This window comes from Urocampus carinirostris, chromosome 1, assembly GCF_059441175.1.
Source record: "Urocampus carinirostris isolate Australia breed hairy pipefish chromosome 1, RoL_Ucar_1.0, whole genome shotgun sequence".
Classification (NCBI taxonomy): Eukaryota; Metazoa; Chordata; class Actinopteri; order Syngnathiformes; family Syngnathidae; genus Urocampus; species Urocampus carinirostris.
The window spans coordinates 2,377,870-2,392,413 of record NC_142349.1 but is presented as its reverse complement, the minus strand read 5'-3'; the positions used below and the strand labels follow the sequence as shown (position 1 = coordinate 2,392,413).

The 14,544-nt window shown below is 40.5% G+C and overlaps 2 protein-coding genes across 3 annotated transcripts in view; both read right to left on the bottom strand.

Moving 5' to 3' along the window:
* Positions 1-3,113, bottom strand: part of tspan4b (tetraspanin 4b) — a 30,390-nt gene extending 27,277 nt beyond the window's left edge. Inside the window, exon 1 of one of the 2 annotated variants that reach the window (XM_088337217.1) lies at positions 2,826-3,113. The gene's annotated coding sequence lies outside the window, so the exon portion shown is untranslated. The remainder of the gene's footprint in view (positions 1-2,825) is intronic. The other variant, XM_088337082.1, reaches the window with a different exon arrangement.
* A 4,783-nt stretch (positions 3,114-7,896) lies between these two features.
* The window catches only part of LOC148373227 (proline-rich protein 12-like), a 58,824-nt gene continuing 52,176 nt past the window's right edge, over positions 7,897-14,544 (bottom strand). The window contains exon 16 of the mRNA XM_088336840.1: positions 7,897-10,670. Coding sequence (XP_088192966.1) covers positions 10,536-10,670 — 135 coding nt within the window. The 3' untranslated portion in view covers positions 7,897-10,535. The remainder of the gene's footprint in view (positions 10,671-14,544) is intronic.

The following is a 14,544-nucleotide window of genomic DNA, read 5'->3' as shown; positions in this document are numbered from 1 at the left end:
ACACAAAGTAATTACTTTACTCAAATATGGGGATGAACATGATAACATTTATTACAACTAAAATTGAGATCGAAAAAGTAGCCTTTACCTTGCATGTATAAAGTACTTAGTATTAGCTCAACGTGGTTTGATTATGTTTAGATGTCACTGTGATTTGGATATTTAAGCTACAATTTGAGCCTAAAGCTCCAAGTTTGTGTGAAGATGCACCAGGCTTTTGTCCGCACATCCGTCTGTGAATGGGAACCCGTGCAGTCTTTCCTCAGATGAGTGACCTCACTCAGGAAGTCAAGTTGCTGACAGGAAGTAAGCTCCCTTCCCTTCTCAATAGACCTAATTATACTACTGAAGTCATTTCCCATACTATTGCCGCAACGAACCTGTGACCCTAGAGCGGGGCTCATCAGCTAACCACTTCTGTTCCGTAGCAAACAATCTATCCAGGGTTTGTAAACCTTTTTCATGGCCAAATTCAAGCACATTTTAAGGACTTTCAAAGTCAATTTTTAGATTTCTTCAGGACCATAGAAGAAGAAGTCCGGTGTGAATCATGTATTTTGCTGGTCCACCAATATGTCTGTGATTTACATATGTGGTTTTTAATTTTTAATGTGCAATTATCAAGACATATGATTTTCGATCTCGAGTAAATCTCGAAAATATTTGTGCATCTGAACAATGCGTCTGTAAATATTTTGACAAATCTCTCAGATGGGTGTTGGGTAAAATTATGGTATAATGTAGCTTAAATTTTTTTAGTTGTAGGAAGTTCTTGCCAATACAATCGTAGCGTATTCAACGTTGCGTCACAGTAACTCGGTTACCAGGTAACACCAGGGTGTGAGATTTATTATCTTGGATGCGTGGAAAAAAACAGTCCGGGTTGCCTTGACGAATTCCCAGGAGGCCTGCCAGAACCGGGAGGGCCCTCCTCATAAATCCAATCCAAGAGTGTGTCTTAATTAAAGTATATTATTTACTTTTAGCCTGTACCTGCACTCTCCAAAAGACAATGCCATACAAACTAATATAAGCTGCTGTTAATCACGAGGGAAGAAAAATGCAACTGCAAATTGGAGCCACCAGAAACCAGTGCTGGCATCATTTTTAGGCTGGCTTGTTAAGAAACATAGCAAAAATTTAAAGCATTTACAAGCACCTAATCAAAAATTTAAGCACTTTTCAACCTATGAAAATACAACATTCGAATTCAAGCATTTTCAAAAACCTGTACGAGCTTGTTGAGTGATTTTTAAAAGATAAGCTATATATAGATAAATGTTTTCCAATTTCTTAGAATATACATATACATATATATATATATATATATATATATATATATATATACATATATATATATTTCATACAATTAATCATCATTAGCTGCACCGCTTATCCTCAGTAGGGCCACGGGGGTGCTGGAGCCTATCCCAGCAATCATCGGGCAGTGGGCAGAGTTTTCATGTTCTCAATTTAACTCCGGTTTCCTCCGACATTCCAAAAACATGCATGTCCGAAATGTCCCTAGATGTGAATGAGCGAGTGAGTTGTCTGTCCCTGTGCGCCTTGCGACTAGCTGGCAACCAGTTCAGGGTGTCCCCAGCCCACTGTCTGAAGATGGCTGGGATGGGATCCAGCACCCCCGCGACCCAACTGAGGTTAAGAATCCCAGATAATGGATGGATGGAAAACAGAACAAAGAACACAGACTCGTTCTTTTTAGAGTTTGTACACAGTAAAGTTGTTATATTACAAATAATAATATATAAATTCCGGTATATGGTCAAAAAAAAGTCGATTCAAGTATCGTTTATTATTTCATACAATTAATTAAGAAAATAGGGTGAGAATCTAACAATGTAGCAAACATCCATCCATCCATCCATAATCTGCACCGCTTATCCTCAGTAGGGTCGCAGGGGCGCTGGAGCCCATCCCAGCTATCTTCGGGCAGTGGGCAGGGGACGCCCTAAACTGGTTGCCAGCCAGTTGCAGGGCACACAGGGTCAGACAACTCACACGCTCATTCACACTTAAGGACAATTTGGACCAGCCAATCAACCTGACATGCATTTTTTGGGAATGTGGGAGGAAACCGGAGTGCCTGGAGGAAGCCCACGCAAGCACGGGGAGAACATGCAAACTCCACACAGGAGGTTCGATCTCATGACCTCAGAACTGTGCGGCACACGCGCTAACCCTGCGCTAACCACTGCACCATGCTGCCCTATGTAGCAAACAAATGTATTCATTTATATAAATATTTTTTGATCCATCTAACGGGAAAAAAAAAACTAAATTCTAATTTAGGGGTTTTATAAAGCGAAGAAGCAAAAAATGTGCAGTTTTTTTAGCTAGCTACCTCGCTACCTTTTTAGCTTTGTAGCTATCAATTCTTCTATCTTTTTAGCTATTTAGCCAGTTTTCTGGCTAGCTATTTACATTTTTGCATGCTATATACCTAACATTGTGTATTTTTTTGGTTGGTTGTAACGGTCATTTTTGTATTCTTGAGAGATGGCACAGCGGCTGTTTGTGATGCAATGTATGTATTTATTATTGTAAAATAACTAGACCTATAATGCATATGAAGTCAAAATAGATCCCCGACTCACCTGTAAGTAACAATATTTAAATTGACCATATACTGTACACACAAAAAAACATGATAAATATTTTACAAAAATATTTGGATGACTAAATATTTCTGCTCTCCTTCTGTGGCACAAAAGAATCATTACACCACAGAAGCCAAAACTGGTACGGTTACCAAAAAGTTGGGGGTGTACTAATGCATTATCTCTTATTAAAAAAAAGGCTCTTACCTTGCGGATGCGTTTCAGTTTTGCCTAATGTTGCTGATGCTGGTTCCGTTTTGTCCTCCCAGATCTTACCAGTGGTTTTAGTTGTCTTTCTGTCATGCAAGTGGGGTGCCTAGAGCCGCTAAACGTTCCTTGACGCTTTCTTGCCTTTTCTCCACTGTCCTTCTGTTCCAATGTGGCCGCCTATTTCCCCCAATTAGTTAGACTTCTTTCGAGAGTCTCAACCTTTTCACTTCATGTACTTTTCCATCCGGGAAGCCTTCTCCCACTTTCGAAAGTTTCCAGATGTCCAAGTTTAGTCCGTCCCTCTCCGCGCTCCTCCCCTTCCCATTCTTTCCATGTATTGCCCCCACCTTTTAGCACACCAACTCAACATTTTCTTTGTTCCAAATCATTGTAGGTATCCTTCCAATAAGGCCTTTCTCTTCATGCTGTTGTACTTGAAACCATGGGTGTAACCAGCCCGCATTTGGAGGTACTCATGCACCTTCAAATTCAACTCAACCACCCTCATATTAATTGTTATTTTCAGGATAAGCTTAAAGATGGGGTGCATAGTTTGAGGTGTCCTTAGAAAAGTTGAAATTTCAATGTTTTCTCTATTACGTGTTAATAATGCCCAACTGAGTTCAAAGAGCCCTCATGCGTTATTTTGCATTGTGACTATGTGCTTCAATCTTACTTTTATAACGATTGTTTGTAACTTTTATCACGCAAATAAACGTACGTAAGAACACGAAAAAAAAACGTGTGTAAACACACAAAACACACTTAAACACTGTTAGGAAATAAACTATTAAAATGTACCGTTTACCAAATTGTTCGAATTAGTTATCTGACTCCATTAACCAAACATAACCTTCATTCACCTAACAATGCATGCTCGTTTCTTTTTGTGAAAAGACGGACAAGAGATCGGCATTTCCTCATGGGGACAGATTTAATTTCTTAAATAATAAACTAAGTGAATTCCATCGAATTACCCGAATTATTGTCGCTCGAGTCTTTGTCGAGCCTTTCTCTCGATTGTCCCTCGATCTTGTGTCTTTTTCGATCTTCTCTTGACCCACGTCTCTCCCAAGCTGGCGTGCCGGCTCCTCCCATGGGCGGGCCAGGAATGCCCAAGTGGGCTCCACCTCGTCGCCTCGATGTCTGGACCCCAGCGTCACAAAGGCCCCTCTTGCTCCAAAAAGCGCTGATTATCAAATCATCCCTTTGTCCCAGTTCCTGCTGTTTTCTGTAAACATCATTCTTCACAAGGTTGCACTGACCTCGCCCCACAGCTCAGTCATAGAATATCTTTTGCATTTAAATGTAATATGTATTTGATCGTACAAAATCCCTTATAGTCAAATAAATAAAATCCTTCAACACACACAAAAACGTACGTAAATGCACGCACGAAAACGTATGTAAAAACACACATAAAACATACATAAACTTGCACCACTTTTGACCGCCAGTAATGGTAACGGCGTTGTTTCGATGGACAAATAAAAAGTTTGACTATACTGTTCCTGTAAAAATTACACTGTTGTGCAACGACATAATTAATAACGGCATAATTAATAAGGGTGTTAGTCCTAGCACTTTCTTCTGTCACAAGCCAGAAGCTGAGACAGGACCCAATAGCGTTCGTTTTACTTAGTTTTATTGAGAAAGAGAGCAGTGCTTGCTTCCACGATCCGATGATCGTCTGTCACGGGTAGCTGATGGCAGGAACGCGGAAGTGGCAGTTCCGTGTCGAGCGAGAGTAGTCACAGACAGCGGCAAAACAGGTCGATGGCCGGGACGGAGGAGCAAGGCAGAAACAGGTCGGCAACAGGTATCAGGCAGCAAAAACGGGGCAGGAGAATGTCGGATAGTACAAAGCTTGCCTAGCTGAAACCATAGGTTCGCAGAACGGTCTGACAGCTTCCTCTTGGAAGACGGGGGTTTAAAAAGAGTCAGGGAGTCAATCAGCGACCAGGGCTGTTGGCACCAACGGGGCAGTCGCAGGTGCCCCGAATCAGTAATCATGACAGTCTACAATACATTTTTTAAAAATATATATAACTAGTATGGCCTTGCCGTCAATTTTAGTTATCAAGTCAAGTCAAGTCATTTTATTTTTGTATAGCCCTAAATCACAAAGAGTCTCAAAGGGCTTCACAGGTTATTACACTAGATTACATAGACTACTTTTCAGATTATTATTATACATTCCCCTGCTCTGGAGCCGACGAGAAGAGTAGGTTATTCATATGCTATAGAGAAGAAGTGAGTTTTAAGCTTAGATTTAAACATTTCCACTGAGGTTGCTGATCGGATCTCAGGGGGAAGAGCATTCCACAGCACCGGTGCCCGGATGGAGAACGCTCTCGAACCAGCAGAACATTTCTCTGCTCTTGGGATCACCAGAAGACCGGCACTCTCAGAGCGTAGGCTACGGCCTGGGACATAGGCGGAAATCAGATCTGAAAGATAAGAGGGAGCAAGTCCATGTATGATTTTATATAATACTAAGAGAACCTTGAAATCACATCTAAGGCTAACTGGGAGCCAATGCAGGTTAGCCAAAATCGGTGTGATGTGATCGGACTTTTTTGTCCGAGTTAAAAGCCTCGCTGCGGCATTTTGTACCAGCTGAAGAGACTTGATTCTGGACTTCGGGAGACCGGAGAGTAGTGCATTACAGTAATCGAGACGGGAGGTAACAAACGCATGAATTATAATTTCCGCATCCGACTGAGACAGTATAGGACGAATTTTAGCAATGTTACGAAGATGGAAGAAAGCGGTTCTAGTAATTTTCTTTACATGCGTTTCAAAGGATAGATCAGGGTCAAATATGACACCTAAATTTTTAACTGAGTCACTCTGTGTGATGTAACATTTGTCTATGTTCACAGCAGTTTTTGAAAACAAGTCGCGGCATTTAGATGGACCAATGACTAACATTTCGGTCTTTTCAGAGTTAAGACGCAAGAAATTGAGTGACATCCACTCTTTTATCTCAGTGAGGCAAACCTCCAAATTTCCACAGTTTAGTGTGGCAGATTCCTCCAACGGAAGATATAGTTGTGTGTCGTCTGGGTAGCAGTGAAAACTGATATTGTACTTGCGAATAATATCACATAATGGAAGCATGTAAATAGTTGTGTGCGCTGGCCCTTTAAGATTTATGTTGAATACACACAGTAAACAGTCAAGAAGCACCCAAAACGCCAGCCAACCATTCAGAGCAATTTGATTCGGTGAGGGCTAGAGGTGGGCAAAAATACTGCAAACAGCGTAAGGCACTCCCTTCTCTCTCTCTCGCTCAGTGAAGTAAATATGACAATAGACTTATCGCTTGCAGTATTTTGTGACATTATCAAAAAAGGGTCTCTCTCTCTCTCTCTTTTTCCCTTCTTTCTTATCTCTTCTCTTTTACTCATTCTCTTTCCTTATAACTCTGTCTTTCTTTCTTTCTTTCACTCTTTATTTCTCCTTTTCTGTCAAACTTTATCTCTCTCTTTCTCTGCCTTTTCTCTCTCTCTCTTTCTCTTTTTCATCTATCATTTTCTTTCTTTCTCTGTCTGTCTTTATCGCTCTTTCACTCTATCTTTTTGATCTTTCTCTGTCCCCCTTTTTCTCCCTTTTTATATTTTTTCCTCGCTGTTCATTTTCATATTTTTTCTCTCTCTTTTTCCAGCTTCGTCTTTCCTTCTTTGTCTCTCTCTGTGTCCCTCTCTCTCATTTCCCCTCTTTCTTCTCTTCCACCTCACTTAATTTCTCTTCCATACTTTCTTTCGGTCTCTCTTTTGTCACTGTATCTCTCTTTCTTTCTCTCTCTCTGCCTTTTTTCTTCTCTGGTTTCTCTCTTTCTCGTTCTCTCTTTGTCTCTCTCTCTCTCTTTCACTCTCTGTCCATTTTGCCTGCCTATCTTTTTCTTTCTTCTGTTTCATTGTCTCTATTTTGCTTTCTCTCTCCTTTACTCCCTTTTTCTTGTTTCTCTTCTCTCTGTTTCCATCTTGCTTAGTCTCATTTTCTTCTTTTTTTCTCTCTCTCTCTTTTTGTTTCTTACTCTTTTTATTCATATCTGCCTAACTCTCTCTCTCTTTCTTCCGTTTCTTTGTCTCTCTTTGCTCTCGGGGCGGCAGTATCTCAGTTGGTAAATCGCTCGTCTGGGATCAAGAGGTCGCAGGTTCGATTCTCGTCTCCTCCTGTTATATGTCAGAGTGTCCTTGGGCAAGACGCGAAATCCCTAATGCCCCCGATAAGCAGGTAGTTGGCTGTTTGTCTGTCTGTCTGTCGAAGCCATATCCCCCTAGTGCATAGGTGTGAAACTCACGGCCCGTGGGCCACATCCGGCCCGCCGTACAATTATATCCGGCCCGTGAAATCCTTTTATATACATTTACTATAATGGCCGGGGTCTATGAAACCCTGATAACATTCAAATTATACTCAGATACTAAAAACCACAATGGCCGAGAAAATTATGTTCACTGACATTGCCGGTAAACCCGTGTGTCTTATTTGTGGAGATTTTGTGGCCGTAATTAAGGAATTTAATGTAAAACTGCACTACAAGACAAAGGACATTCCTTCTGAAGTCCAGCATCAGTTCTTATGTTTTTGTGGTGTTCAGTATGAGGAGAATGTGTGAAGCACATTGCAAAGCACTTTGCGAGGTCTTCATTGATGTGAATAGCGCCACATAAATGAAGACCATTTACATTCCATTTGCTTTTCTGCCTTTCTTGGTCTCTTTTTCTTCTCTCTCTTTCTTTCTTTCTTTCTTTCTTTCTCTCCCCCCATATCTTTTTCTCTGTTTCTCTTTCCCTCCCCTTTTTTCTTTCTCTCCCTCTGTCTTTTTCTCCCCCTTTTTCTCTCTTTCTGTTTATCTCTCTCTCTCTCTTTCTCTCCCCGTTTTTATCTTTTTCTCTCTCTGTCTCTCTCTCTGTCTCTCTTTCTGTCTTTTATCTCTTTTTTTCTCCCTTTCTTTCTCTGAATTAATTCTAAATTCCTTCTCTTGTACTACACTGAGAGTTGTTCTTCCAACATGAGGCCCCCAAGCTCAAGTGAGTTTGACACCCCTTCCATCAAATCTTTGGAACTTTTTTTTAATTCATGTTAGTCAAATACAGGCATTTCATGTACAGAAGAAGTTGGTAGGGAAATGAAGAAGCTGTACACTATTTACAAATCATAACAATATGCTTTGCAAGAATATCCTTCGGGAGATCAAATGACAAACAGCAATCAAAACAGAGAGATAAAAAGGACACACGAAACACAAACATTTTGTCTTCTGGATCATTTCATGTCACACTTCCTTTAAGAAAGGTTTTTTTTTTGTAATTCTTGTTTCTAACACGAATAAAGTCCTCTCTCTCTGTGGTTGTCTTTTGAAGAACAAACACACACAAAAATAAAACAGCTTCATTTAATAAATACTCAGACTGAGGCAGGTTGCAACAAGGCGACTATTACATAGTCATGTGAAACCGAGTTTTACCTGCATAGACGAAGCAAACACTACATGTGGTTCTTTTTTGTCATACCTCTTTAAAACATACTCCCAAAAATATTTACAGCCATCGATCCCTTTAGGATGGGCATTTTTTTTTAAACGTCATTGTATAAACAATACAGTCCTTCATTATGAGTACCAATGACATACAGTGTGTGTTCGTCTGTGTGTGTGCATAACTAGTAGGCATTCGTAGATTTATGCAAGGAACCCAAATCATCTTTGATCCCGTAGTACCCTTCACATTCAGGTCAAAATTTACTACCGAGCAATGTTCTTGACATTGGCATTTTTGTGTCAGAAGTAAGATCCAAAGCCCGAACACGACCTGAATTTTGGGCTGGGTCAGGCCCAGAATTGGAATTTTTACATTCGACCTGTCTCTTAAGAATCGCCTTTATTCTCATTGTATTTATACAAGGATATAAAACAACGAGTTACACTCCAGTTGGCAAACAATATAGAATAAAAAGACCAATGAAGGGAGAAAAAATATAAGTATTGCAGTATGGCAACAAAAGACATACAAAAATAAATACAAACAAATGCCGGCCTGGAGAGCTAAGAGCTGCTGCACTCATGCGCGCTGCCGTTTACAATATATAAGAAAAGAAAAAGGGAGACAAAAGAGTGATAGAGAGACACAGAGAGAAAATGAAAGGGGGTAAAAATAGGAAAGCGGAAATGAGAGAAAAAAAGAGTGTGTGAGAGAAATAGGAAAGAGGAGAAAAATATTTTTTAAAAAAGGACAAAGAAGAGAAAGTGAGCCAGAAAGAGAGAGGGAGAAAGACAGAAAGTGAGAGAAAGAAACAGGAAAGAAAACTAGGAGAGAGTAAAAGAGAAATACAGAGTAAAAGAGAGAGAAAGACACTGAAAGAATGAAAGGGAGAAAACAATATATTAAAAAAGGGTGGGGGAGAGACAACGAAAGAAAGAAAGACATAGAAAAAGAGAAAGAAAAAGATTAAAAAAGGAGAGAGGGGGGAGTGAGAAGAGAGAGTGAGACAGAATGGGGGAAAAGGGGAGACTAGAGCGACCAAAAGAGAGAGAACGTGAGAGAAAGAGATACAAAAAGAGACAGAAGAAAGAGAAAGAAAAAAAAGTCAGAGTAAAGAGTAAGAAAAAGAGAGACGGAAAAAGAGAGAAAACAACAGACGAAAAATAGACAGAGAGAAAGAGAGAGAAAGAGGCAGCCTTTTTTAATGTATTATCCATTATTGTTCTACATTGTGTCTCTGTCCCTCTCTCTCATAAAGTGATGCACTAGATTTGTTAGGGTCAGTTTGTAATTGGGACAGGTACTCCACACCTGTCCCTACTTAGCTAGACCCTTTCACAGGATATTTTGGACAGCATATGTGTTGGGGTAATTTTCGTTTTCCACTTTCATTTTCCACCATTAATATCACCATCACCTTTTTGCAGTCATCCTGCTTTCTGAGGTTTGTTTTTTGTTTTCTGTTTCAGACAGTTTTTTTGATAAGGTTGACCAATTGTTTGTTACTATGTTGAGGATTTTGTAATTAAATATTATTTTTGAGCACCTTGCCAAGCTGCCTGCATTTGGGTCTACCACTGTCTACTGGTGCTGTCCAAGATGTCCTTATGAAGGGTCCGGCTAATTAGGTACAAATGTGGAGTGATTGGACACACTTGTATCATTAAAACCTGTTTTGAAGCCTTCTGGTGGAAGCACTTCAGACCCTAAAGAGATTCTTAAGAACATGTTGACGATTTGGTTAATGGCCCAAATGGCCTTGAAAGTGTCCCGTCAACTCTTACGAATATCCGTCAATGATGATGAGATGAAATATGATCATTCTGGGCCGACAAAGCATCGATTGCCTCCTGCCAAACATCTGCTCCTGTGACACTGACCATAGCACTCTTCAAACAATCTTCAAAGGGGCCGGGGCTTAGCCATTGGTCAAATGGTCAGGCTCGGGCTGTGTCGGGCTTAAATACTTCCGGGGCTTGATTATCTAAACCCAATCTTACCTCTGATTTGTGTTTCACCTTCTTCTTAAATAAAAAAAAACAACAACAACGCCTCCGTAGTGAGGTCTCTCAGGTAGTTTCCATTTTGTTTTGCGGCTCTTAGCTCTCCCACTCAGTGCTTTTCTGTGTTTGCACTGAAAGGAAAAGCCCTACAAATCCGGTATACTTGTATATAGTCAATAAAGGCTATTGATTCATTCATTGACTGGCCTTGCTCAGGTTTTTCCACTGAGGCTGATCAGCTCCATGAAGGAATTAAAGAGGCCCTCCAGCCAGTTCTGGTTGGCCATGCACTGCTGCACCACTTCCTCCTGGCCTGGGTCATCTGTTGCCTGCTCGATGCTGTCCGTCTGCACACAATCATGAAGTGGCAATTTGAGTTGATGCCCGTCCATTCGTCTATCTGTCCGTCCTTCCGTCCTTCCGTCCATCCATCATCCATCCATCCTTCCATTGTTAGATGAATAAAATGTGTCACTGAATATGTAATCACAGATCCATACATTTTCCAGTGTTATTAATTTTATTATCTATTCAAGGCCAAATTACATTGATAATCACGTTATGCATGCACCTAATCCACATATTTAAATGAAGTATATACTTTCTGTATTCATTCGAAGTTTCAAGGTTTCCATTAATTCAGTACATTCCCACTATTGTTTCCAGGTGTCCTTCAGTCTACCATACTCTACCAGAACACCTGCAAAAGCCAGTTGCACAGAGTCTATAACAGGGGTCGGCAACCTATGGCACGCGTGCCAGCGGTGGCACGCAAGGGGTTTACCAGTGACACGCGAGCGCACGGTTAAATAATAATGATTTTTAGGTGAAATTTAGACATTTTCAGTTGCGCTCTGTGTTATTTAGAGGCTTTACAGTAACGCCCCGCCTCCTTTACTTCCTGAGTGCATGTCTGCGCCGCGCCTCGGAAAGGAGGAAGGATCAGTGTTTTAACACACCAACTGGAACACTGGTGCACGATAAATGAACAAATCACAACAGCTCACCCAGCGAAAAAATATTGTTCTTTTCAGCCAGCGTGGACAGATGATCGAGGCTTTGTGCAAAAAATGACCGCGCTCTTTGTGCATTAAGTCTCCAGGGCGTTAGGCAGAATGTGGTGAGTGCTCACTCACCATTAAAGTGCAAAGGTAGAATCTCAACTCACTGAATTACTTTTTAAATGGAGTAATTGCAGATGTTTTGATCCCTTGCAAAGATTGTGTGGCTAGATTTTTTTTTAGGAAATTGTTGGGATATTTATCTAAGGCTTCCTCAATTGGCCGTGCGCGTGCGAAGGGAATTCCCTTCGGCAGAGTCCTGCCATGGCCGGGCATTATGCCAGCGGGCGGAGACATAATTGCGTACGATTCTTATTCAAAGATGTAGGAATGTCAAGACTTGATTTTATAAACAAGTTTCTTGATAAAATTCTGAAGTTTAAAATGGAGGACTTACATTGCGTCATAAACTTGCCTTCTGGCAAAGGCTTTGATGTAAGTTTTGTAACGGCGGCTCTTTATCAAGAGTTTTGGAATCGTTTTGAGGGGGTGAGGCCCCAGTTTTCTGGATTTACAGTGGAGAAGCTGTCTGATAATGCTAACAAGATAGTTATTGTCAGGATATTTAATGAAATGGTGAATGCTGAAGACATCTGTTATTTGTTGAGTAGATATTGCTCGATAAAAGGCCAGGCTATGAAGGTGAGGGTTGAGAAAAACGTTTGGAATGGCAAGATCCTCAGGGCTTTCAGGGACTGAAACAACTCCCGTCGACTATATTCCTGGGGGAAAACCGTGGCTTTATCCACTATCAAGGACAACCGAAACTCTGTCGTAAATGTGGTGAGCATGGGCATCTGGCTGAGGTATGTGATGGAATTTTTTGTGGAAAGTGCAGGACAATTGGACATTCCTTTGAGGAATGCACCAATAGCAGAAAATGCAGTCTCTGTGGAGAAACGAACCATCTCTATAGAAACTGCCCGAAATCGTTTGCTAACAAGTTGAAAGCTAGGAAGGCAGTTAACAAAGACAACAAAGGCAATGAAATGATGTCAGACAACATAGATAATGAAATTAATATATGTAACAAAGACAATGAAATGAAAAAAGACAACAAAAACAATGCAATGAATATAGTAATGGAAATACAAAATGAAAATGAACAAGAAATGAATAAAGTTATGGAAATACCCAATGAAGATGAACAGGAAATGAATAAAATTATGGAAATACCCAATGAAGATGAACAAGAAATGCACTAAGAAAATGAACAAGACAAACAAATTGAAAATACACCCCAAACCTCTGGAGGAGAGACCAAAGAATCAAATTTGAGTCAGAAGGAACTGAAAATTCTAATTCGATTTTTCATCAAATACCTGAATTTGGACAAGACAAACAAATAGAAAAGGCAACTGTCACTCCAAAAACACATATTAATCAGGAAGGGCCTGGAAGAGAGTCCAAAATAACAAAATTGTTTGCTATGCCACTACCGGGATTTGAAAAAGACAAACAAATCGAAAAGGCGAACGACTCTCCAAAAAACCCTACGGGCACTGGAAAGAGGGGTAAAAGTAAGACAAAATTGGGGGTGGTGAAAACACCGGAAACAAAGAGAAGAGATTTAGAAGAAAGCCGATTGCCGATGAAAAAACCCACAAGGGAACTGTATGAAGTTGAGACGGAGGAAGTCGGGGAGGGAAAAAATCTGACCCTCTTGTGGGCAGGGAAGTAAGAGACCCCTTGATAGGTCCTCTGGCTCACCCCCTAACCCAGAAAAAAGGGAAAGACCTGGAACCACAGACAGAGAGTCAGAGGATTCCAAAGTTTTCCCCGGTGAGTCTCCAAATGAGCTACTGCTCTTAAGTGATGTGTCTGACACAGGTGACACCCTCGATGATCACCAAAGAATGGACTCGGATCCCCCAGTTTTGTCCAAGTAGTTTGAATACTTTAACAACAACTATGAACAAACATTACATTCTCTACTATCAATGTGAGAAGTGTGAGATCAAAGGTTAAGGCTCATAGCGTTTTATCGTTCTTAAAAACTATCAGAACGGATGTGTTTTTACTACAAGAATGTTGCATCCCCTTTCTAAAAAAGATTTGGCCATATCCGTCATTATGGAGTGGCTCGAATGAAAACCGTAACGATGGGGTAGCCATTTTGATAAACAACCCTCAACTCATCATAAAGGGGAGTACTGTGATGAGAGACGGACGCGCAATCTTAGCAAGACTTTCTTATATAGGGAATGATTTTAACCTCATTAACATATACGGCCATATCGACAGACAACTCAGGTACGAACTCTTAGAGGACATCCATTCGGATATGCTTGGCCATCAACCACTAATCGTGGGAGGAGATTTTAATTGCATCCTAAGTAGGAAGGATAGAAAGAGGACCGATGAGGAGTTTAAATTAGATAAAACATCAACTTTATTACAAGACATGTGCCGGACATTTAAACTGGTAGACTGTTTCAAATCCATACATCCAGGAGAGGAGGGCTTCACCTGGTTCAGTAGTGACAATGCCAGAGCCTCTCGAATAGACTACATATTTACAAGGGGTTTGGCATTGAGTGATGCAAGATTAATTCCAGTTTTTTTTTCGGATCACTTGCTTCTGTCCTGCTCTCTCTCATTTGCTTCAGGTATGACTGTTGGGAAGGGTCTGTGGAAGTTAAACTGCTCCCTGCTAGAGGATGAGGCTCTAGCCGCACAATACAGGGAGCTGTACAAAGACTGGCAGACCCTTCAAGACTCGTATGATTCACGAGCACAATGGTGGGAAATGACAAAGAAACGAACACAGACCTTTTTTAAAAATGCAGGAAAAAACAAGAAACTGAAACGCATGTCGGGACTACAAAGAAGACTCCAACGCTATTTCATCCTTACAGAAAAGGGGATGGACTTTAATGATGAAATCAAAGAGACCAAACAAGAACTAAACGCTTTGGCGGAAATAAAGAGAAAAGGCATCATAATAAGAAGCAGAGAAAGAGAAATAGAAGAAGGGGAAAAATGTACACGCTACTTTTTTAAAAAAATTATGAGCAAAAGTGAGGGGGTTTTTAAACTTCAAAACGAAAACGGGCAAATAACAAAGGAAAGTAGTGAAATAAACAAATTAATTGAAGACTACTACAAAAAATTATATGAAAAGAAAGAAACACATGAGAATGAAATGGGGCATGTATTA